This window comes from Cydia fagiglandana, chromosome 18, assembly GCF_963556715.1.
Source record: "Cydia fagiglandana chromosome 18, ilCydFagi1.1, whole genome shotgun sequence".
Classification (NCBI taxonomy): domain Eukaryota; kingdom Metazoa; phylum Arthropoda; class Insecta; order Lepidoptera; family Tortricidae; genus Cydia; species Cydia fagiglandana.
This window is the reverse complement of record NC_085949.1, coordinates 2,038,207-2,065,683: the sequence shown is the minus strand read 5'-3', so window position 1 is coordinate 2,065,683 and position 27,477 is coordinate 2,038,207. Positions and strand designations below refer to the sequence as shown.

The window sequence follows — 27,477 nt, the reverse complement described above, 5'->3', positions numbered from 1 at the left end:
GGGTGTGAGGATGAACACCCTGCCGACGGCGAGCGGTGCGGTGATAGAAGCTGGCCGTTGGCATCATGTCAAACTATTATTCAGAGCATAGACCATCGTACAAGCGGTACGAGTACCGAGGCTCAATACCGCTTGTGAGTTTGGGACTGTTCATTTTGTATTGGGAAGGGGGCGCTTTGGCACTGGAAGTGTTAAACACATCTTCTGGTATGCTATCTGGCCCGCTCGACTTATAAACGTTGAAAGATAGCAGCTCCCGCCGAATGAGATATTCGGCGTGATAGAGATTTCTAGCATAGAGTCTGATCAGGGAGTCGTGACACAAGCTATTTTTTTTAAATTCTTTATATGGCAACTTTTTTTCCTATCACATAAGCTGTCAGTTTCAAACTGTCATTTATTTTCATAGTAATTTTATTGCCAGGTGCAGTTCTTATTGAAATTCCCACGTTTTTTTTGTGACACGACTCGCTGGTCAGATTCTATGAGTACCGCGGAATGGTGGGCGGCACGGAGCTACCGTTGTCATTCGAGGCAGAATTCGAGGCAAAAGGAGTACCAAAGATCGGTTTTCTCTTTTACACTGTGAGCCAGTGCACCGTCAGCTTTTCGCAGTGGTGGTAAAGAAGACTGACCAAAATTCCTTCGGCAGCTTTGGCAAGTGCTTAGAACGCGCGACTCCCCACTGGGTAACCCGCTAGATTTTCAGTAATCCTGCCAAAGAAATCGTATTTGGCTCTGATAATGGCTTTTTTACTGGACCTCGAGGCAGCATTTAATTTGCGTTTCACATCGGAGACGTTCGGATCCTTATTAGCTATACTGCCCTTGTCCAAGCCCTGTAAGCGGCTTGCTTGCAAACTGTAGCTTCTTTACAGGGCTGGTTAAACCAAGGACGTCTCTTTGCTCCCGCACCTATTACCGAATTGGGAATGAAACAATCCATTTTTGTATTGCTGTTGATGCCCCAAAAAACCACCAGTATCGTCTCGGGGATATTGGCTGCGCAGGATATTCTGATGTGAATCAGAGCTGCCTACACGGGTACGACGCGTAGAATTCACGCAGTCCGTTCCAATCTGCTGATTTATACTGCCGTACGCGTCGTGAGCTAGTTGGCCGTGGTGGATCGCATGGTGCAAGTGTCCGGACTAGACAGTGATTGATTGATGAACATAATTTTATAAAAAAAAAACCAGAGGCAGTAATCGGATGAACCGAGAAGCGCGTTCACTGAGACGGAATATCCGTCCGGACGTGTGGTCTGCAGAAGGTCTAGTAGAGAGCTTGTATGGTATCGGTTTTCTCGTGGGGGAAATTACCAGTGGCGAGAGTTCATAGGCCAGAGACAATTCGTAAGCAGACCTTCCTGCGTGGTCGGCGGACCAGGACCCAAGCCAATCAATGTAGTAGGCGTTGAAATCCCCCAAAATCACCGTAAGACCTGTACAGGCACGCGTAGACGTGAGTGTGGCCACTGTAGTCTACGCACACGCACACCCACAGAACTGACAGGTCAATAGCTGTCTACATAGGCATCAAGGTGGTGACAGCAGACATCCTGCCGGACATACACTACATATCCCGGCGTGTCTCATGAACTTGTGTTCAAGTGTATAGCCGGGATATATTTAATAAGTATGCAATGTCTGCCGGGCAGGATATGCGTCTCCATAAGAAACACGATGGTCGGCTGCACAGATTCTAGGTGGTGATGGATTGGGATGGACATAATTATTATAAGGCCTTGTCAAGTACGTAGGTAATGGTTATAAAGTCTGACAAAAAAGAGTAGAAATTAAAAAGTGGCAACACTGTAGTAAGGTCAGGTTTTTCTTAGATTGATTTGAAAAGGACGACACTACAGTATTGCCACTTTTTAATTTCTACTCTTTTTTGCTTATAAGTGTTTGATTATGCAAAATATTCTTGTTGAAATCAAAAATAAATACAGATTCGCAACTCAATTTCTATACAAATGAATAGAAAGCATTCACATACACCAGAGTAAACACACGAAACTGTCATTTTCGTAACTTTACCTCGGTCCAAATGTTTTAAATGGATTTATAATTTGCGAAAGTGGTACTTTCGTGAGTTCACTATAGTGAAAAATCTTATCTTTTTTTTGCTATCTATGGAGATGCAAAATTGCGAATGTGCTGTAATTCCCAATTCCAATAAAATAATGCATATCTGACAAATTGATCATGTAATACATGCATTTTGAAAACACTGTGTGTATACTATATCAATACAACTGCAACGACTACTTCAAAAAAAACAAAATGGAATTTTTAGGAGCTTCAAATCGCTCTCCTCAAAAATGTGTTTTTTACAGTTATGTTAGTTTAGCATGGGGGCGACGATATGTCAAATTTGACGTTTCTGCGATTCAGGAGGTCCTCTTGAACGATTTCGACAAGTTATGACTGAGATAGCCAAGTCACATCTAGTCGATATCTACTGTAGATCTAGTTGATCTCTAAATCGTCTCTAGATCTTGTGATTATCTCGAAATCCGAATAGGCCTAAGATTTTCTGGAAACAAGTTACAGTAACTTTGAAAAACAGACGTAGAATAATAAGTTCGTCAGAACAGGGGGATGGAAGGTTAATGTATTCTGAGAGTTAGTGAGTTCTGTTTTAAATTACATGACCTTAAGGCTACATTTAGGTACACTAAGATTGTTATTTTACTTGATATGAAAATATTTTGATGTGAATGTGTTGTTATCGAAAATTTGTCCATCAGAGAATTACCCTTAATATTGTTAGAGTTGTTTAAATATCTAAGTACTTGAAAAAAAAAACAAAAAACTACACTTTGTAAATAGTAGCTGAATAGAGTTAAAATAATCTTTATTCTTATGTTTAGTTATATTACTTGGTTATTTATTGTTAAAAACTACTTACTAGGTACCGTTTTTTTCATATAAATCTTACAATACAGCTCTGAGAAAATACCGTCGCGCATTGCAAGAAACTCGGCGGGAACCATTTTTTCAAAAATATTATAATCTTTAAAAATTGGAAAGCTGTTATAAAAATTCCCGCACGTAGTGACCCGATATTTTTGTTACGTGTGTAAAGTCGTATATACTTTTTTAACATTATGATCCTGCTTTAGTGTGAACGTACCCTTACCGCGACCCTCTTCCCACCTCGGACAGCCGTCAAAAAGCCAGATAAAGTGGCCATTACATTCAGCCGATTCGAGTTTTATATAAATGAGGAAATACTATTTATAGTATTTTATATTGTAACGTACAAAGGAGGAAAACTGATAAATTGATGAGGGCAGGAGGGTTGAATTAAATGAAATGAAAATGTTTTATTCCAGAAATAAATTTTCATATGTACAATAAAATTAAACTAAAATCTACAAGTAATAAATTTCTTCTTGATATTGATATTGATATTTATTGAAATCAAATTTTACAGCATTACAGCTAACACCAATGCACTGTAAAATCAAGTAGTAAAAATTAAGTACGTAAGTAATAATAAAGCGATTAATAAGCTACCTATTACATGTTTGATTCGCAAAAAAATCTTCTTCTTTCCGTCCTGTTACCCCCTGTTGGGGTGTAGGGCTCGAATATTTTTCTTCCACTGACTCCGGTTCTGGGCAGCTTGGGTAGCCTCCCAATATCTAACCCCCCCCCCCCCCCAATAGTTACACCCAGCTCTTGCTCTACAGAACGGCGCCAAGTAGATTTAGGGCGACCATGTTTCCGTTTGCCGTGCATCTTCCAGGAATAAATAAAACAATAAAAATTAAAGTTAAAACTTAGTATTAACTAGGCCTGGGCATTAAAATTGTAGGAGTGAGTGAAGTAATTGCACATCTGTGACTGTTTTTAATATCCATTGAACTTGGTCTTGGTATCGATTGAAACCGAATAAATTAAAAATGTCAAACTCTGTCAAACAAACAATTGGCAGTCTATTTATGTAATGAATATTGTTTAAAAAATGCAAACTAAATTATATGAAATGTAAACGGATTAAATACATATATGTGGTCAACGGGAGACTGAGGTAAAATATTAAAAATTACAATGTGCAATTTACTCACATACAAAAAGAATTAAAATATAAAGTTTAAAATAATAAATATAGCCTTCAATTTAATATTCTTTCAAAAAACCCAATCTAAATAAGAATTCGGAAAATACCAAAGATCACAGAGAAATAAAAGACTTTATTATAAATGCGTATCTTTATGTTATCTAAGGCACGTAAATAAATATGATGTCTTTCAGAGCAATTTATTGCTCCCTCATAAAGTATGAAAAATGTATGTAATATCCTAATTTATTTTAATGTGCCCAATTTGTTATGGCAAAAAGTTATAAAAACGTCTAAGTCCCTAAGTAATTTAATTTCTGTAGCGATATTTACCTTTTTCGCTTCCAAGGGTCTGTTTAGTATTCTGAAAAATTAAATTGCCTTATTTAATTAAATTAAATTAATTATAATGACACATCTCTAAAAACTTTGGTATGAAAGCTAGGTGTGTACTATACTTATAATAGGGTCTTATAACGGTACTTAGGGCCCGATTCGGATTTTGAAATAGACATCTATTAGATATCTTTTAGACATCACCAAGATACGATAACGATATGTTTACGATCTAACCTGTTAAATTTGACATTTGCGCGATTCTGGAGATACTCTTGAACCATTTCCACAGGATATGACTTAGAAATCCAATTTACATCTAATAGATTTCTTACTCTATCTAACCTGTAAGATCTTAAACATATCGTTATCGTATCTTGGTGATGTCTAAAAGATATCTAATAGATGTCTATTTCAATATCCGAATCGGGCCCATTGGTTGCCCGAATTGCGCTGCAAAAGAAAACTAGTTGATATCTAAACTATAACGTATCTAGAATGGATCTAGTACGTGTCGTCTCTTGTGAATATCTTGAAGTTCGAATACGGCAGTTAATCGTTTTCTAGAATAAAATAGAAAGAATTAAACTTAACGTGATCTATATTAAAAATCCGCAGAAAACCTAAAACCTTTATATTTTAAATTAAAATCAAACCAGCTAAGACTCCGCAAAACCAGAACTCGCACCAGATTTGTCAGATACAATAATTATGAAATAAAACCTTCCATAGCAAACAAAAACGCTAATTATCCTTCACTGGCAGCCCTTTCAGCTGAGAAGCATTTCCGACTCTAAGGATTCGAGTTAGGGTAGATATTGGAATGGCATGGACGTGTAATTAGTTTTTTAAAGGTATCAGTAACACGATTTAGCTCGGCGATCGTGCCATTAGTTATTCAGAAAGGTTAACGTACTGTATGGGTATTTAAATGAGTATAGCATGGTACCGGTATACTCGCAGTACCGAGGGCACATTTTCTCGAACGGTATTAGACTAATAGTATTAGTTCACGAACTGTCAAGTCGTAAGGGTTACCATGGCAACACACTAATAATATTAGACTAATACCGTCCGAGAAATGGGTGATGGGACTCTTAACAATTAGTCTACAATTTATTTTAGGCACTTTATTTAATTAGAAATTTCCACCTTTATTTTGAAGCCAAGTCAGATCAACTCATCCATCTATTGGTCACTTTCTAGCCTCTTTAACAATTTAGGTAGGCCATGCAAACAATGAGTTATTATTACTACTTATAGAGAAACCATACAGGACCCCTATTCGACAAGCGACGTTTGACGTATCGTGTTGATCTCCCGTTGATGTGGGAAAAATCATAAGTTCTCGAATACGTACAATGTCAAAATTTGACATTAGCAATCCACAGTTAGGGTGACAAGCAAACCAAACCGAACTACCCTTAGTTTAGAGTTGAGTTTTGGTTGTACCAAATGATATTATCCACCGTTGATGGAATCAACACTCAGTATGCAATAAAATCAACTGTTGGTTTGACGTGGATGCGAAATCTGACAGTTGTACGTGTCGAATTTGGCCCCAGCGTACCAAACAATGAAATTGTCGCAATCGCAACCAAAACGTCGTAAGCGTCGTAAAATTAATGACATTTACGCGTTTAAATTAAATTATAAATTAATTAAATTAGTTTAGGTCGCAGATTCACGTTCCGCTTCCATGGTTTGTTGTTAAAACAACAACTCATGGCGACCTTGTAACTTTATTTATAACAATTAACCAGAAGCCACCGACACGCGTATTCGGGAAACGAGATAATCACGAGATCTAGAAACGATATAGAGATCAACTAGATTTACATTAGATATCGACTAGATGTGACTTGGATATCTAAGTCATAACTTATCGAAATCGTTCAAGAGGACCTCCAGAATCGCGGAAACGTCAAATTTGACATATCTATCTTACAAATATCTTTAAATTATCCATATCGTAACTTGTTGAGGTCTAGTAGAGATCTAATTCATTTTCAGAATCGAGCCGCGAGTTTCTTGACAGAAGGCATCAGTGAGATTTCGTGTTTGAGTTAGCGAGGGACGGGTAAACGACTTAATTTGCCAGCTCGGTTGGAAAAAGGACTTTAATTGCTCACTGAAACGGTAAATCGAGAACTTGTTAAAGTATAATATTTACCTACTTGGTATATTTTTGCTTTAAGATCAGGTCGAACGAGTTATACATTCATGGGATTAAACCTCAAAGTCTAAATATTCAATTTAAATTGAATTGAATTGCTCTAAATAGCGCTCTCTTATAGAATCAAGATAATGTCAAGATTTGGTGCAATTTAGGCACTAGTTTTTAGGAACAAAAATAGTTATCTGAACTTCCAACTTCGACTTTGTAGATATTTATCTATAATCTGTTTTACTCTACCTAAGAACAATATTTTGGTAATAAATGATATTTCAAGATTTTCAAGAAACTCCTTGGGAATTGAACCTACTACTTCCAGTTTGGAAACCGCTTTCAAATCGCTCTCAAACCTTTATTGTTAAACCAAAAATGTTAACACAAGTAAAAAAAGTTAATCGAATTTAAGCTAACAAAAAAAGTTGTAAAAAAAAAATTAAAAAAAAAGTTGTATTAATGAAAATGAAATTCAATAAATTAAATGTAATTGTTTTGTTACAGTCATCCCGGATCGGGAATGCCAGTGGCGACGCATGCGAACGCCGGGATCCTTGCCAACATGGCGGCGTCTGCATCAGCACTGATGACGGCCCGGTCTGCGAGTGCAGAGACGAAGACTATGAAGGCGCCTTCTGTGAGAGAGGTAAGTTCTATTGGATCTGAAGGCATAATCTTTGAAAATCCAGCGGTATACTCGTAGTAGACTTAGGGTTGGCAGATCGAAAGACGCAATTATCGGGAAAAAATATCACTGTTTCGGGATTTTGGGACTTTGTCGGAAAAAAAAATTCAAATCAAAGTAATTGTATTAAAAACAACGATATTTTCATTAAAGGCTCGCTCGCTCGACGACAGTTCGAAACTTGGAATTATTGTTTTATAACGTGGAGCTGTTTCGGGACAGTTATCACTTCGTCGGGAATCGGGAACACATGCTAAAAATCGGGAGAATCCCGCCAAATCCCGACCAACTGGCAACCTTAAGTAGACTTCAGAGATAGCACATTCGATGTGACCGATACTTCTCGTAAAGACTCCTGTAAGACGCATGCTAACGTCTTCTTGCTTCTTCTTCACTTCAGCCAGTCTTGGAACAAAAGGTACTGATGTTGACTCAGGTAGTATGACAAATACGATCGTTTCCGAGAAAATACGATGGCAAACAATTATGCACCACATCTGTACATCCGTACATCTGTACATTCACATTGTGCGGTTTACTGAACTCGGGTTACGTTTGCCATTCCATGCTGAATACCTGCCGAGCACTCGAGGCATGGGATTTCAGCCTGCGGACTGGTCATGAATAGTGAATAGAATAACGTGAATCGTCAGTCTTCAACCGATTTCATTTATCTACAACACAAACAACAGCACAAACATACTGTATAAATAATAAACATGTCCCGGTTTGGCGCAAAAATGTACCAGCGGCATTAAATAAATAATAGTACTAATACCGTACAGAAAGGAAACTTCCTACAAAACCGAAGTTTGATCAAAAGATAATTATTTGTTTAAATTTGAACTTTAATAGCTGTCAATAGAGTTGAATCTCATATCCGCAACATATGGCTTCGTACGCATTAAAGGGTAAAGATTATTTTGTCGATTCAGTATTTGGATTTCTTTCAAATGGATGGAATCATGGGGGCTCTCGAGGTCCACCAGCTCACAGAACCACTAGTTTTCTAAAGTTGAAAGATAACGTTTATTGTTTGAAACCTTTTAATTTACGTTCCATTCATTCCCGTACCTTTGCCATTTGAGCCTCCGCTTTTTCCCGCCCTAGAGCGCTAATGATAAAGTTTGATAACAGAACATTTGTACCGAAATGCCGTGGGCGGCCGCCTACGTGCACTCTTGGGACGAATCTTCCCAGTTACATCACGAAACTTAGTCAAACGACAAAAGCCTTTATTGTGTTGACAATACGGTCTAACAATAAGCAAATGAACAATAAGGAAATAAGTTTTGAAAATTCAAGGTCAAGTCAAGATAATTTATAATTTAAAAGTAAAAAGGCATAGGGAAGTTGAGATGAGAAGAAGAGTAAAGCCTGATTTAGACGATGCGAGAACTCGCATGCGAGTTTCATACCATTGCGGGTTTTGATTGGTTGGTTGAATTGGACGTAATCCACAATCCGCAATGTAACTAAAATCGCATGCGATTTCGCGCGCCGTCTAAATCAGCCCTTATTCTATGCAGATTAGTGGGATACTATGGCTGGTACTTAATGATTTGGTTTTAAATACAAATCCAACCTTTGCTTAGTACAAGTTGCAATACTTTTTGCATGAGTCGCGGTTAGTTTCACTAGACCGTACTAGACTTACTTATATCGATTCGATCGATCGAATATCGATTCTTATACACGCTAATTATACGGTAGATATATTATCCTCTAGCCGCCCAGAGACCTATAAAAAGGTCTCCTGTTTCATTCTAATTTGAACTTTGTGTTGACAAAATAAAATAAAATGTTGCTTGGCAAGGTTTGACTTATGGGCGGCTAGAGGTTATAATGAAATGTTTAATAGGTATTAGCTACTAAGTGAAATATTGTGTGCCCTAACAGTGTGTCATGAATTGGCCAACTTAACTGTAAGATCCTATTATGTAATTTATGTTCATGACTATACAATAAATGAAATATGAAATATGAATATCGGGAGTACGAAAACAATACAAAAGGTAATCACGGTTCATATCCTGTACAGATATGATGGTCGTTCTTGTCTACGTGACAGCGTGATAAAACGGTGTCCGTCGCTGTCTAACTCACGGTGTTAAAAAGTGACAGTTATTTTATCACGTGGATAAAGATGGGTAAAGCCATCCATAATACGCCGGCTGGTCGATATAAGTCTAGTACAAGTTGATACTCCTAAAAGTAAGCCAGCTAGCGTGATCGCTTCAACTCTCCTAGGTCTCCCCTACATGATGTACACAGTATATTACGTCCCAACAACAGGGGGTCATGCCTAGTGTGACAGTACGTATTAAGGGGCCCACTGATTAACAGTCCGCCGGACGGTATCGGCCTGTCAGTTGTTCGGAACTGTCAAAATTTTGTTCTAACTGACAGGCCGATACCGTCCGGCGGACTGTTAATCAGTGGACCCCTTCCTATCTATTTCCTATGAAAAAGCGTGACAAATCGGGAGAAGGTCGGCAAAATCGAATATTTGTTTGATGTAGGTAATTGGATGACCCCGGCCTTATTTATAGGGATTTCCAACGAAATTTAATACAATTTGGTGTGATCATCAAATTGTATTAAATTTCGTTGGAAATGTTATGTTATGTTATGTTATGTAATGTTATGTTATGTTATGGTTTTGAAAAGTCCACATAGTATCAAGGAGGTTGTTAAATCTTTTCTTTTATCTTCATTTGCCATGGTTATGCCAAAGCATTTTCAATTGACTGCCCTAAAGAAATTACACACACATTGATGCGTATACAAACATGCCGTGTGTGCTCAAACGATTTCCATACTATGGCGTGCCGTCCACAGTAGGGCATCCAATATCGGACAGTTCTCTATACCGGTATTGAACCGACAAATACAGGAAATCCGTAATTAATACCGGTATTGAAAATTACCATTTGGAAATCTGTTTTAGGTGAAATCAGTAAAATTATTAATTAAAATGGTGCGTTTTTCAGGGTTCCATACTCAAAGGGTAAAACGGGGCCCTATTACTAAGAAGAACGAAGTAAACTATCCAATAGCGGAATATTGATATTTCACTATCGATCCTATTTAATTCCCGATTGAAATATCGTTAAAAGCGGTTCGATATTCCGGTCCACTGAGTCTACTACAGAAACTAACAAAACCGACTAGGTCAGACGACTGTCAATACCAATAAAACTAGTCACAGAGCGGGTACGGAGTATAGTTATTTGTACAACAAGAGATCAAAGTTTGATATTTCTTCGAGTGCTTATTTTGAGTCCCGTGCAAGCGAAAGATTCTATAATAGATTCACGAGCGTAGCGAGTGAATCTAATTTAGAATCTTGAGCGTAGTAAGGGATTCAAAAGCGCACGAGATGTAAATAACTTTGATCTCGTGTAGTACACAAAAATTTTCACCCTAAGCAGTGAGAACATACCTAGAGGGACAGAGATAATAGAATCCAAGTATATCGAACTTGTATTAGACTCCGCATGTTGAAATGACATTTGACTATAAAGGTCACTTGAATGACATTTTGTCTCACTCAGTGAGCAAAATGCGATTTTGCTCACTAAGTGAGACAAAATGACTCAGTGAGCAAAATCGCATTTTGCTCACTGTTTTTAAGAAGCAAAGTGCCCTTGTTCGAGCTGCTGAGGTGAAAAATACTTTACTCCCCGTACAAATATCTAACGGCCCGATTCGAACTATAACCAGTCCAGTAACTCGAACCAGTTGCACCAACCACATTTGACAGACTGATCAACGTCGGCCGGCGCGCCCCGGCGCCTTACTATGAAACTTTCCATACATAAAATTTTAGCGAACTCTTTAACGATACGAACAGTTTGGTGCAACCGACCCTAAGAGATATCTAGATACGATATGGATTAGGTATGTCAAACAAAAACGTGTCTTCGAACAAAACCGTCACTTTTGACACTGACATAATTTATTTATTTATTTATTTATTTATTAGTCAAATAAGTAACACAGCATTACAGTAAAACCAAGGCACTGTGAAACTACAAAATAAAATACAATAAGTACAAAGAAACTACAAATAAAAACCAAAGACAAATTAAACATTAGATTTAATAATATCTAATCCATACCGTATCTACGCGTAATATTTGACATATCAAGGGGCCTACAGATTACCAGTTCGCAGGACGATATCAGCCTGTCAGTTAAACGCAAAAGGTGACAGTTCCGAACAACTGACAGGGTGATATCGTGGTCGTGTCGTCGTCGTATCGTGTACCTACATATGCTGTGGTCCGGTAAACTGTGGGTCCCTTAAAGTTCAAATCGAGCCGTGAATGTCCACACAAGCGTAGCGGTCTTAAGACCAAGCTCCATTTGGCTAACCGATCTGAAGGCTTAGCGATATAGCGATCTACTTAAGGCATGGGCATGACCGCTACTCCATACAAACGTACTCCCTATTTTCCTCTCTGGATATTAACATTATAGAAAATATTTTTACGCAATTTAATGTATGATTTGACTTGACTCTCTCATAATTTATATGTAATACTTTTAAACGGTCTATTCTTGTTTATTTATTTATTTATATCCTCCTGAGTCCCCCTTGTCACTATTACTCAGGAGGATATATTTCGGGGATCTCGGAAATGGCTCTAACGATTTAGATGAAATTTGACGGGGGTTTTCGGGGGCGAAAAAATCGATCGAGCTAGGTCTTATCTCTGGGAAAACGCGCATTTTTGAGTTTTAATATGTATCCCAGATAAATATGTGACAACTTAGAAATGCAAATCAATAAATGCAATGCAATGCAATAAATTTATATTTATACTTCTCCGCCTCCCCTCCAATGTAACTTATTTGATAAAGTTACCAGCAAAGTTTTAATCTTATTTGTATGTCAGCCTGATCGTTATCCCCGTAATAGGTACGGTCAGCATGTAATGGTAGCCGGCACGCAAGCCCGATTGCCCCGGAAACGGTACGGTCGGCAGAACAGATGCACTCGTGTTTCGCTTATCGGCACTTTTGGGGATTGAAATCAGTCAGAGCTGAGTGAACGAATGAATGAATTTTGTTTGAATGAATATCAATTCGTGTTTTAATTTATGATTTTCAATCGTGAAGGTTGTTATTCCATGTTTGCGTATAAGGAATGATAAAACTCATCATCACAGTCATTGTTAAGTATTATTAGTTATTTTTAACAAAAAATTAGCATTTTTACAAGCTAAGCAAATTAGCTTTTCTCCAAAAATAGATACGTAAAGATTTATAGTAGTGTAAAAGCTTTTAGACCTATGTTCCAGATTTTATTCTAGCGAAAGTTGTTTAATTAGGTTTCAAATCGATGAATTTACGAGATAAAAGCCTCAATATTGCTATTTATATTATTTATTAATAATCTAAAAAAAGCGACCAGTCACGAGTAAAGGGTTCCGTACTTATTACGCAAAAAACGGCATAAAAATCACGTTTGTTGTATGGGAGCTCCACTTAATTAATTATTATATTTTGTTTTTAGTATTTGTTGTTAAAGCGGCAACAGAATTAGGATTGTTCATTTTTTTTCAAATGTTCTATTTCGAAAACCATTTCGAGATATAAGGTTTTTAAACAGTTTCCGACATTTGCTGCGGTATAATAATTGAGGATTGAAGATATTTCAACAAATATCCTTATGACCTTAGTTTGACCTTCTCCTGGGCTGAATGTAAAGTCATTGCATAATAAAAGTTATCGAACCATAGTCTGTCACTCACGTATTGTCAAAGTTATCATTGTCATCGATTGTCATAACAAAATTTTTCAGTTAAACCGCTGCGCTTGTTTGTTACAATTTGATTTATAATTAATACCTAAACAGTAGATTTCATTGCTTAATAATACCTATATCAAAAACGTTGTTCCTACGTGTGGGAATGATTCACAAAAATAATTGTTCGAATCCACGATGACCTACGACGCGAAAGATGGTGCCGTGAATTAAACTTGGAATACCTACCTACTTCACGTGTTACACACAGTATTGCTGTGAGAATCACGTCGATGTAAGTATAAAATTAATATTAATTTACTACAATTAAGTATTTAAAAGCTCACTTTATTGGTAGGGTCGTGGTATCTATTTATTTTCTGTAGTAATGTAGCCAGAGTATCTAAAGGCAAACCGTTAAACAGAGATGGTGCCTACTAGAAAGAAGGAATATACAAGAATACATAGCCATACTCAAAATTCAGCCTGAAACTGCTTTAAAAAGATATAATTTCTAATTTCCAGGTACATGTTGCAGTTCAAGCTGCTGATATCATGGTGGACAAGACTTAATAAAGAGTTGTGAATAATAAAACATGTTTTTGTTTACCTACTTTTTTTATTAATTTGGGAAATATGTTATATATGTTTCCAAAAAAAATAGTAACTTTACATTAAATGTATGTTTATCATGTTCTGCACGAGAATCTGACAATGATGGCTTCTTGTTGACCATCCAGAAGAGAAGTGTATGGTTTGTTATTTACTCTGTTCCCAGGCATTATTTACGGTCGTAAAGTATTACGACGATTAATAATTAATATGACGTTCGTTTCAATACAAAATGCTCAACTTTGTTCTGGGCCCAAGTGCAGTTACATATCTCACAGCTGTATCTAAATAGGAATCACGATGACCTGAAATAATAGGATATAATTAGCAAAATTGGCATGTTCCTAATATAGTAGTATAAGTATGTAGTACAATATCCAAACAATGGTGACAAGCCGGTAGAAAGCACCCACTGGGTGCTAAGCTACCTTTAGCAATGGACGCTTGTAACGATTTTATGAATCCAATCTTCTTACAAATCTAATCAGTTAAAATATATATGATGTAGGTAACTTACGATTGTATTTTTGCTCCCTTGATTTCAGCCAAGTTATGGTTGGAGTTGGATGCTATATGGATACATACTCCAATAAAACTAAGTTATATTATATAACTTAGGCAGATTTCTGGAATCAGCTTTCTCAAATTTATAGCGTAGGTATTTTGAAATTAATGATTCAAAATAAACGAGTTTGCCAACGATATTATTATTTATAGAAACACGTGACACTGACATTGTCGACAGGTGACATTACAATTAATTGACAATGACAACTATTTTTTTAATTCTTGTTGTTGCTTGTGCTTTATCAAACAGCCGACGACATGTAATTTACGAGAAGTCGTATCTCATATTTTCAATAAATTATAAATGTTCAACCGAGCCACGAAATACTAAATCATTCAAATTAGTATCTTAAATTAACCTATATTTTCCGAAAATAAAATAAAAATGGGGGTCTAAAAAAAATGAACAATCCTAATTACATCATCTGTAAAAATTTCAACTGTCTAACTATCACGGTTCAATAGATATAGCCTGGTGACAGACAGGCGAACAGCGGTGTCTTAGTAATAGGGTCCCGACCATAGACTAGGATTCCTCTAGACCGAGTTTAGAGCAATTATTTCATGCAACCGATGATGCCAAAAATGCGAGGGTGCGCGGGACGAGGTGAGCGAAGTCCCGTGCCGTGATTGGTCCGTTCAAAGACACGGACGTCACTCAAAGACACTTTCGACTCGAACATGGAGTCAAATTACCGTATGCGTGGCAAAGGGGGTAGCGCTACTATGCTCAGTCTAGAGGATGTTTTGTCTATGGTCCCGACACATAATTTATTTCGGTTTGTAATCTAAAATAGCGTCCTAGGACAGAAAATTCTAAATTAAAACAAATAGTTAACAAATAGCGTCCTAATTTGCTAGAACAAGTTCTATACGTATTCCTTTATCCCACATTTCATCACACACATTGTTGCTACAAGATTGATTGGAACTAAGAGTAATCCCAGTCAACATAGTTAACTTGGCACTTGGCACTTGGAAACTGGCACTATTGCCTTAGTGGCACTTGCGTCTTTATGACCGATGTAGATTGAGTGGTCAGTTTATGACTCTCAGACGACAGTGGATAAAATGGCAAGTGCGAGTCGGACTCGCTCAACGAGGGTTCCGTACTTTTTAGTATTTGTTGTTATAGCGGTGACAGAAATACATCATCTGTGAACATTTCAACTGTCTAGCTATCACGGTGACAGTCAGACCGACGGACTACGACCAGAGGAGTCTTAGTACCCTAACAACAACAGCTTACAGCCTGGCAAATAAGAGTAGAAATTAAAAAGTGGCCTAGTGTTGCCACTTTTTAATTTCTACTCATCGTCCCTTTCAAATCAATTTATATAAGAGAACGGGACGACGCTACAATGTTGCCACTTTTTAATTTCTTCTCTTTTTTGCCAGGTTTTATCTGCCTGCTGCTGCTGCTACGAAATGCGAAACATATGAAAGCATTCGAGCATAAAAAGTTTATTTACTCAAATACTCGTAGTATTTGTACTTTGGATTATATATTTATTTCCCCACGTCAAATAAAAGCGCAATGCAAATACCTGTTCCATGTCACCGTACTAAGCTTTTACGGAAAATTGGAAGCAGCAAATGCAGGTTTTACGAGGTGCGACGACATTGCGGGCGCGAAATGCAGGTGGCGCTCGCAAATTACAAGGATTTAGGGATTATTCTCCTGTATTCAGACGAACAATTCAATACGAATTTATTTTAAAATCAGTGTGACAATTGATTTGGTAATTTTTGACATTATCTAGCGAGTCAAGTCACCACTGAAAGAAATCTCCAATTTATTGTGTTTTTGTTTAATGTTAAGAAAGATGATGTTAAGAAAAGGCTAGTGCGAATTGTCGTTTTTAACCGACTTCCAAATCCCAAAGGAGGAGGTTATCAATTCGGTTGTATGTTTTTCTTTTTTTTTTTTTTTATGTTTGTTACTCCATATCTCCGTCATTACTAGACCGATTTTGAAAATTCTTTTTTTGATTGAATGTATATGCATACAGATTGGTCCCGTTTTTGTCAAAACCCAGTTCTGATGATGGGTTCCATGAGGAATCGAGGGAACTCCTCAAATCTTAAAGGCATACATATAGTGATTTTTGAGTTTTTATCATCAAATCAAGCATATACATCCAAAAAAGTGACATTTGATGAAGTGGAACTGCTGATGATGATCAGAACGGAACTCCTCAACGACGCATAGTTCACGGTTGGCGATTTGTCCTCTTCGTTATGTTTGTTAAGCAAGTTAAGTTTTTAAGCTACATTTTTGTCAAGCTCGAGTTCTGATGATGGGATCCATGAGGAATCGAGAGAACTCCTCAAATCTTAAAGGCATGCGTATAGAGATTTTTGTATTTACATCAGAAAATTAAGCATTTTCATTAAAAACTGTCGCATTTGATGAAGTGGAACTGCTGATGATGATCAGAACAGAACTCTTCAACGACGCATAGTTCACGTTTGGCGATTTTTCCTCTTCGTTATGTTTGTTAAGCAAGTTAAGTTTTTAAGCCACATTTTTGTCAAGCTCGAGTTCTGATGATGGGATCCATAAGGAATCGAGGGAACTCCTCAAATATTAAAGGCATACGTATAGATTTTTTTGTATTTTCATCATAAAATCAAGCATTTACATTAAAAACTGTCGCATTTGATGAAGTGGAACTGCTGATGATGACCAGAATAGAACTCTTCAACAACGCATAGTACACATTTGGTGATTACGAATTTCGATTTTGACTTGGACTGGGACCCGGACTCGGACCCAGAACCGGACTCATACCCGGATCCGGTTCGGACCCGGACCCGGACCCGGACCCGGACCTGGACTCGGACTCGGACCCGGACTCGGACCCGGACTCGGACCCGGACCCGGACTCGGACCCGGACTCAGACCCGGACTCGGACCCGGACCTTGACCCGGAAAACCACTATGATACCTTAACTAAATAAACCACTGATTACCTACCATAAAATGTGTAAGTATATAAGTATGATGATGCCAATCTTACTAGCCCCTCCCGCTTAAACCCCCGTACACCGCACCGCATGCGCCGTTAAGTGGGTTAGGTTAGGTTTGAATTGAACTGCGATCCTCACAGAACCGAACTGCTATCAGAGAAGTGGGTTAGGTTAGGCTAGAACTACGACCCTTACAGAAGCGAAATGCTAGTAGGAAAGTGGATGGTTTTACCTCCTTTTTTACATAGTGTACCATCTACAATAATCTTTCACCGGCCCCCATAGAAGTCGGTTTATTTTTCTTAAAAATTATTATATTGATTGTTTACACCTTTTAATCCACAAATAATTACAATAAATCTCTACAGTTCGCTTTAAATATATTAGTTCTACATATACAGACATGTCTCTTTTTGTTAAAGTATTAGATAATGTTATGTTTTAGATACTTTTGACGCGTACTTAGTCTGATCCGCTACTTTTAATGTTAGCTATGTACAAGTTGCAAAACATTCACAAAACTACCAAAATTTCTGGAAACTTCATGAGAAAATTCTGCTGCAAGTTTCCACTTGTTAATGTTTCCATTTGCTGCTGCAAGTTTCCATTTGTCACATTGAGAAATAATCCCTATTACTCAATGTTCCTAACTCTTGACGACTGTTTCATTTCTTATTTACTACGTCACTTATTGGCGTCCATTTCAAGTGTTATAGAAATCGAAACTAACTGTAAGATGATTTGGCAATAAATGTGTAGAAAAAATTACCTTATATTTACCCTATAATTAATATTTCATGGGATCTTAGCAATTTTTGAAAATCCTCTTTGGCACAGGTAAAGTGGACGTATCAAATTCTGTAATCAATTAACATGTAGACGTCGTTAACCCACGAACACCTTCATTAATGTTTAATGTGACCTTATTAGGAAACTGATCAGAACGTGCCGAAACGAACTCGTCTGGCGATACCATTAATTTATTACAGACGTAGACGAAACGTGTCTTGACTGATGAGGGCTCTAACAAGACCGAAGAAGAGAAGGTCGATGTGTAGAATACCATATTTAATCCATACTTAATATCAAAAGGGCAGTTTTTATGTCGAAAATCACCCCTAAAGAGGTTAAAAAGGGGGTGAAATCGAGATAATTAATGAATAGCCTGATAATTGATGTAAGCAATTAAGCATAATATGCTGAAATTGAATGATTGCCATTAGATTTTATCCAGGCGCTATACTTACTCTAGCTACGGTTACTAATTCCCCGCACACGAAGATGCGGGCAAAAGATACCTTTTTAGTCATTCGTCCAGGAATTCTTTTACTAAATCTTATCTTTTTTTTACATTTTGTATTTATTATTACTATTTTCTTCTTCTTTCTAAGTTTACTACTACTAAGTGTTAGTGTTTTGTAGTTGAGTGTTTAGTGTTAGTTGTATTGTATATTTGGCAGTTCTATTGTGATTTTGTTTGATATGTGTAATTTTGGCATTAAAGAATTGAATTTGAATATTAATTTATCATCAAGACAGTCGCCAAGCCAAAGCTCTATATCTGTAATTCCTAATTATTGATGAGGTTGGATTTCTTCGAAGTATTGACGTCAGTTCTACGAATGTTGCAGTAGTATGTTTTTCTCCGAACCGAGTCATTAGCTGTCGGAATACAGAATGAGCGCCGCCCTAAATCGTTACTGAACACATTACGGCCCAAGGGGCGAAAGACAGCGATTTTTGCAGTGTTACCAGATGGTCACAAAACTCACAATTTTGATGACTTTTAGCCTATGTCTGTGACATATAGTTTGTTAAAGGACTGTCTCGTTTCAAACATAGACTCATACTATCTACTAGAATCATACTATCTTTGTCTTACACTAGTACTAGCACCCAAAAGAAAAGGATGAGTATAGTTTTCTTGTTCTAATTTACTGACAAATTTGGTTTGACCAACTATAAATATGCAACAATGTGCGTGACTTGTCCAAACTTGGTCAGTTTTCCTTTCCGGTTATTTAATTTAATTATGCCTGGTCAAAAATGTGACTTTTGTATTAAAATGTGACTCCAGAGCACAGGCGACACTAGATTTCTCACTCTGTACAAATACATTTGGGTCAAAATCATTCATGAAAACCGGCGTTTTCCTGTAGACATGGAATTTAACGGTTTGCGTGTTCATGGAACTGTCAGCGTTATAATTGTTTCTAAATATAATAAAATAGTAATTCAAACCCTATATTATGGTCCTTTTATATTATCAGTTTGTGAAATATAATTTATATAATTTGTTCAAATCGCCCTTCCGCTTCTCACTTGTGCGGTTAGTTAAATCAATTTCACAATTCACACGTTCAGTTCAAATGGCCTTCCCAGCTTAGGTAACAAGGTAACATGCATAGATGAATATACTATGTAGCTATATCGCAATCGACAATTACACTAGATATCAATTTATTTACCTATTACCTCATGTCTGTGTATGATACGGATCCTAACCAAATTTATTCGAGTACGATTTTTTTTCCCTCGCCTCCGATGATATGGCCATACGCCGCAGACCGGTAGACTACGACGGAAATAGATACCTCAATCTCACTGTCTAAGGGTCTGATTCGAATTTTGAAATAGATATCTATTGGATATCTTTTAGACATCACCAAGATACGATAACGATATATTTAAGATCTAACCTGTCATATTTGACATTTGCGCGATTCTGGAGATACTCTTGAACGATTTCCACAGGATATGACTTAGAGATCCAATTCACATCTATTAATACATATCTTACTCTATCTAACGTAAAAGTGACATTGGTTGCCCGAATTGCGCTGCAAAAGAGAATTCGTTATTATCTAAACTATAACGTATCTAGAATGGATCTAGTACGTGTCGTCTCTTGTGAATATCTTGAAGTTCGAATACGGCAGTAAGGCCCTAGATGCAGCAGCGGTAGGCCTAAGAAGCGCTGGCTGGACGTCGTGACAGCGGACATGGAAGGGAACAATCTCACACCTGAGGATGCGGACCGGGCAAAGTGGAGAAGATTGAGCAGGAAAGCGGACCCTGGCGTTAGGCCGGGAACACGCTAGGTTGAAGAAGAAGAGAAGACAATTTTTTTGCTCTATCTATACAGCACAACAACTTCCCCGCAATTATCTTAGTTGACATTATGAAAAAAAAAAAAGCCTTTTATTCCTTGCATCAATTTTTAACAAGCTTTTATTAGGTCGACCTGTATGTAACTAACTATGTAATGGAATCTAAGGTAACTAATTTAACCATCTTCCAAGGAACGTAGCGTCATGAAAATTGGCAGCTGTATGTAGTTCTGATGACAATACAATAATATGGTAGGTACTGTCGAACTGATCTGATGATGGAGACAGGAGGTGGCCATGAACTCTCGACCTGTATGTAACTAACTATGTAATGGAATCTAAGGTAACTAATTTAACCATCTTCCAAGGATCGTAGCGTCATGAAAATTGGCAGCTGTATGTAGTTCTGGTGACAATACAATAATATGGTACTGTCGAACTGATCTGATGATGGAGACAGGAGGTGGTCATAGGAACTCTGTGATGAAACAACGCAACCTAATTGTGTTAGGGGTTTTTAGAATTGTCTCGATGAGTATTAGTTGTCTGTCGTAAGAAAAGTACAGTCAGCGATAAAAGCTTGTACCAAAAATTAAATTTTTGCCAACAACTTATTACAAATTAAGGTTGGAATTTTTTTTTGAAGTATGACATTAGTGTACCTAATTACTTACAAAGTAGACATTAGTGTTTATTATATATTAGCCTGTACTAGCTAAGCAATAGAAATAAGACTAGTGGGTATTATTATGACCTTGCCATGGTTTGACCTTGACCGTTGTACCTATTCATAATAAAAATTCTTTCACTTTATTGGTACTTACAGAAACATTTTTATATCGCGTGCAAACTTCAAAGGCTTTTCGACATCTAAGAGGCAATTGTAAAAACAAGAAAATGCAAGGTTGAGAATGTTATGTGAAATTACTTTACGTTAAAGCTAACAACTTGATCGGGGAAAAGAAATTTAACAACCTACTAGTTGTTTTGTTTAGTTTTTAACAAAAAAAGTAATCGATACGAGTTCAATAAAAAAATCGCATTATTAGCAGCAATTTTTATGTTATAGCTTTTATGCAACTACCAACTGCTTACAAATATGTAGTGGAGCTGTTTAGACCTATTAACGTTCGGGATTTTTTTCTATTGAGCGTAAGTTGTTTAATCAGGTGATAAAAATGAATGAAGTTACTAGAGAAAGGCTATTTTTTGGCAAGTGTTATGATCTACAAAAGCGCTACGATTTAAAAACTGCTGGCTGAAGGCACGGCCCTTTAAGCAAAAAAGTGACAAAATATGTACCGACTATTTACATGTAGGAAGCTATCAATATTTAAATGTTAAGTAACTAAGTATCTTTTTACGGTTAAACTAAACTAAATCGTTTTTCCTGTAATATGACAGGCTACTTTATTTTTGAGATTCTGGCAAACGAAATAGACCGGATCTGAAAACTGTAATAAAACGGATTAGTGTTTACGAAATTAGCAGTAGGTAAACACAACTTGGATTACGAGTATAATTTAAATTCATCCTAATTCCGCAAATTGACAGAAGCCCGTAATGGCGTACACTCGTAAATTTCGTAAATTCCGCAAAGTGGTAATCTCAATTACGGCTATAATCCAGGCTTGACAAATTCCTGCGTTTCTTTTCGAGTTGCAAAACTTGACTCGTTTTCGAACGCACCCCGCCAGTTCTAACGTTACTACGGTTTTTTAACATAAAGCACATTAAAAAGCTTTATTAGGTATTTGGTACATAACTATATTGACTTAGAACTTTACTATGTATGTAGCTCGAAAAGCGGCCAACCTAAAGTGGGATTGGGCTGGTCATGTCTGCCGCTTGCCGAACGACTTGTGGGCCAAGTTGACCACAGAGTGGGTGCCCCACGAGTCAAACCGGGGATCCGGCAGACCTCGTCGGCGATGGCGGGATAACTTGGACTCCTTTTTGAGAGACTGGCCAGATGTAGCTCAAAACCGGGACGAGTGGAAGAAGAGGGGCCCGGCATTTGCCCAGCAGTGGGACACAACAGGCTCATGATAATAAAATAATAATAACTTTACGTAACGAACTTTAAAGTAAGGGGCTGTCCATAAATTACGTCATCGATTTTTGACGATTTTTGACCCCCCCCCCTATAATCATCCAAAAACCATGCTTCAAATGGCCCCATTTCCTCCTACTCTATGCTACCGTCATCCTATGCCCAGACCCCCCCCCCCCTAAATTGAAATGACGTAATTTATGAATAGCCCCTAACGAATTTACTAACAATGTAGTATGAAAAATGTTGCAAGTCATTAGGAGTCAGGCAAAAAACACATTACTTTAATCACATTACAATTTAATTCAAGTAAAAATATTTATAATAACTAGTTTCATGGCTACTTAGTACTAATATAGGTAAATTTACCCACTATAAATGTAAAATGCAGCTGAAATAATCTTGATCCAGTACCGCCGGCGCCTTTAAGCAGTACCTAGAAATTGGCCAAATCCCTAAGGGGATATTCACGTAAATTGCGATTTTGTTCTAGCATTTTTGCCATTTTTCAGTTGATGATGGATACTTGGAAAAATATTCAAAACTTATATATTTATGGACTGAAATGTATTACATAAATCAATGTAGAAAGATATTACGTTAGTTGGTAGGTAGGTAGGTATAAAAAATCGTTCATTCCACGATTTATTAAGAGTGACATTCCATTTCCAACTGCAGCTGCAATACTGTTCATTTTACTATGGAAACGCGTCGCTGTCACTGTCAATTTCCATAGTAAAATGAACAGTATTGCAGCTGCAGTTGGAAATGGAATGTCACTTTAATGGAGCAACATTGCATGCGAGTTTTGAGAGGCCAATTCGAACGTACGTTATGACAAAAATGCACGCGCGAATGACAACTACATGGCATTTTTTTGATGTCAAAATGTAATCAATTAAGGACACTTTTGTTTAGTCTGCGCTTCGTTTTCTATGGAAAGCACCACGTGATCACTGATATAGAAAATGACATGTCATTCGCCTCGGCCCGGGCACGGCCCGGTCTAGCGTGAGTCATCCTATAAGCAAGCTTAGAAATTAAACAAACTCAATCAAGTAAAACTTTTTAAGATCATATTAAAAGAACACAGTAGGGGCTATCCGAAAATTCCAGGAATGTCTCAAACGCGAATTTCAGAAGTCCGATAGCGGAAGTTCTGGAGTTTTGATAAATTTCCCAACTCCGGGCAATTTGGGGCTCGTGACGTGAGTCTTTTAAAAAGGAAATTGTACCTGTAGGCGTAACATCGTTTAAAACACCTTGTTATTTCAAGAGGGGGTGTAAATACAGGATGTAAGGGGTCATCCATTAATTACATCACACGTTTAGGGGGAGGGAGGGGGTCAAGAAAATGTGACATATTGTGACATGGGGGAGGGGGGAGACACAAACTTTGTGACGTCACTTTAACTTCATCAGTAACCGAAAATTTATTTAAATTATTTTATTCACTGTACATAAATAACAAGTTTTTAAAATGATAATCGTTTTTAATCGTTTAATTTTCTTTCCTAAGCAGTTTTGGGTTATAAAATTACTAATATTTATATCGTCAAAAATATTTTGATAAAATATTAATAATACTTAGGTACTTACTTAATTCGATTTGGCGATTTCGTAGAAAAAAAGTGACGTCACACTAGGGGGGAGGGGTTTGCCAAATGTGACCAATTGTGACAAGGAGGGGGGGAGGGGTCAAAAAACCTAGAAATTCGTGTGACGTAATTAATGGATGACCTCTAATGTGACTTATGTTAATTAAAATATTATACTAGGAGACCCTAGTAAATAGTAAAAAACATCACATCTAGCAAATTATTATATAGGTACTCATACCGCTATGGCTAAATAATGAAATAAATAAATAAACTCCCAGTCTTCTTTTATGGTAGAGTAGAATGAAAAAATGGTGTAACTTTCTATGAATCTTCTAAATATTTTTTTTGTGAAATAAAGTCTCCCGTTAGAGTTGGGCGCAGTTTTAATAAACTAGGAATAAGTTTCCGAACTGGGTCAAGTTTTGACGGCTCGTTCCTACAGATGTTAAGGAACACTAACAACTCTTATCATGGAAATCTTATGCAAAAGCGGAAATAGAAGAACTTTGAATTTCACTTTACAGATACTTTCCGCGGTATCACCGGACATTATACGACCTCTAAACATTCAAGAAGATAAGGTATTCACATCCGACCGATTGGAGGCATTTGGTTTGATGACCGGTCTAGCCTAGTAGGTAGTGACCCTGCCTATGAAGCCGATCGTCCCGGGTTCGAATCCCGGTAACGGCATTTGTTTGTGTGATGACACAGATATTTGTTCCTGAGGCATGGTTGTTTTCTATGTATTTATATATGTATATCGTTGTGAGTAACCACCACACAAGCCTTCTTGAGCTTACCGTGGGGCCTAGTCAATTTGAGTAAAAATGTCCTTTTTAATATTTATTTATTTTATCTTGAAGGCCTGACGCACTTGCAACCCCGCAGGTGTTGCAGGTGTCCATGGGCGACGGTAATTGCTTACCATCAGGTGATTTGACTGCTCGTTTGCCTCCTTTATCATAAAGGTAAAGATTTTCTCTTATGGCATACAGAAATGTCACAAGTACGTATCACATATCTCAAAACTTATCGAGTGACCTACATGGAAAAAAATAAGCTCTAGCAAAGTACCAATTTGGATTCGTTAAAATTTATTTAGTTGGATACAACAAAGACTTATTTAGAATGCGGAATAAAGCTTTGTAATTGACAAACAAGCAATTATTGCTAAACGTTCTTGGTTGTTTTAACCAAGTACTAATTTGTTTTCAAATAATGTCTTAGTCAATATAAACGCGTGTTAAGTATTTACTTTTAATACATTTACTCGACTTGGCGGGGGCACTGCCGTGCCCCCCGATTTGCTTAATTTTACCAATTTACGATAACCTAGTTGACTTTTTTGATTTTAACAACGAACTTTGCTGGCTCCCTCCGAGCCAAAGTCACTCGGTTGTAGACAGCAAAAACTTGTTTATTTCTAGCCATTCCATTTTCTCAGTGTACGTACACGTTAGGGCCGGTAGAGGCGGACTGCAACCGTCGTTGCAGTTGACGTGCAGTCGGCGTGCAGTTCCCATACAAATTGCAGTCGGGTCGCAGCCCGTCTGTATCGGCCCAAACTAGAAAATATAATACAAAACCAATAAATATTTTTTAATTTTTTTTACTTACTTTACAAGCATGGTGGAACTTGAGAGCGGGTAGGTAGTACCAACGAATTTCTAGGAACTTATATGTATAAGAAATATCAATTATTTTCAACACAAGTATATACCTACTGTACATTCTGTACAAGTGAAGAAGAAAATGAATAACAACATAAAATAAGAAATACCTTTCAACTAAAGATTAAATTGTTTCACTTATTTAATACCGATCTCAGAAATATTACGTTGAAGCGAGAATTCCAGTCATTCGGTATTTAAACTTCATAACTTAATGCCTGAATTGAAAGGTAGGATTAATTACTCATAAATTAATGAATATTATAATTATAATTCTGATATTCAGTACGTATGGAAATCTGCAAAGGGTGATTTCTGAATATTTTTATTGTTTTCCATGATTTTGATTTTATCTCCGACAACCATAGCCCTGCTGCTTTCCGCCATTGCTCTATGCGACAAGATTTCCATCTTTGCCATTTAGATGGTTGGCTTTGCTGTCCTCAACTGTGCGTTTCTCCAGAAAATTCCTGTCTCGCACAGCAAAACTGTGGAATTAAGGATAACTCACACTAGACCGGGCCGTGCCCGGGCCGAGGCGTCCGACATGTCATTTTCTATGACGGCTGATCGTGATCACGTGGTTTCCATAGAAAACGAAGCTCCGGAAGCTCCGGCCCGGCCAGCCGGCCACGGCCCGGTCTAACGTGGGTCATCCTTTAACTTTCGCCCGTGGTATTTCCGAATCGATACGATCTTCAAATCTCCAAGAAAAGGGCGTACTCTCTTTTTAAAGACGCCTCTCTGGTGCTGCAGATGTCGATAGGCAACGGTGATTGCTTACCATAGGTCGAAATGTTTGCTCGTTTGTCTCCTATAGGGACCGTGCGCGTTGGAGGGTCTGCCATCTTGTGGCCTGAATCCGAAATATATGTGCACATGTACATTGCCAAAGCAAGTGTTACCATCTACCGTTCTCGTCGGTACGTTTCCTTGTGCATAGTAGGTTCTGCCATCTTATGGGCTACATCGAAATCATAAACGACACATTGACGCCTCGCGCCACAAATTTGACCGCTTCTATACTGCCCCCTATAGTTCATGCACGGGGCCTATATCGTAAAATAATCTTACGTCGTTCGTTTTATTTCCCTTCTGAAGTTATATATCTTGATATACAGGGTGATTCATGAGACGTGAGCAGGACTAATCCTGCACACTCAGTAACTGATAATTGATCGATCACGGACGTATTTAGGTGAAACAACCACACTTTTTCCTATTTTTCAACTTTTTGGTGAGGGCAAATTTAATTCTCTACAATCATGGTCACCCTACAAGACCTAATTAATAAACATAAAACCTCTTTTACGTAGAAAATAAAATGTCAAACCTGAGTGAGATACGAGTTTTCAAAAGTAACCAGACCGTGATGACAGTGATGACATTCAATTTGACACAGAATATCGGTAGTTTAGTATTCTAATGTTAGGGTGACCATCCATGTCGTAAATAAATTAATAACTTTTTTTTTCAACACGACTAGAAAATTAACGTTAAACTCACTAATACTGATAGGAAATAGTTGCTTATAATTTACGAAATGCGCAGTGTTAGTCCTGCTCACGTCTCCTGAATCACCCTGTATACTAAAGATCATTTGAAAGATATGAGAACTCTATTTCCTGCAGTTGCAACGAACGTAGAAACGTACTAGGACGTCCCAATGCTCTACTTTAAAGTGTGAAACGTGAGGAGAATAGATCTAGCTTATTTTAAGGATTTTCTAGACTCGGGGTTGATTAATTTCTCAACGGATAGTAAAAAGTACGGACCTTTAATCATAACGATCGAACAGTAACGGATTGTAGCTAGGTAACGCGTTTAAAAAAGGAAAGGAATGAAATAAATTATGTAATAAATCTGTC

The 27,477-nt window shown here is 37.4% G+C and overlaps 1 protein-coding gene across 1 annotated transcript in view; it reads left to right on the top strand.

The window, feature by feature from the left end:
- The window catches only part of LOC134673261 (neurexin 1), a 255,780-nt gene that overhangs the window by 139,813 nt on the left and 88,490 nt on the right, over nucleotides 1-27,477 (top strand). Inside the window, exon 5 of the mRNA XM_063531225.1 lies at nucleotides 7,085-7,226. Within this exon, the coding sequence (XP_063387295.1) occupies nucleotides 7,085-7,226 (142 nt within the window). The remainder of the gene's footprint in view (nucleotides 1-7,084; nucleotides 7,227-27,477) is intronic.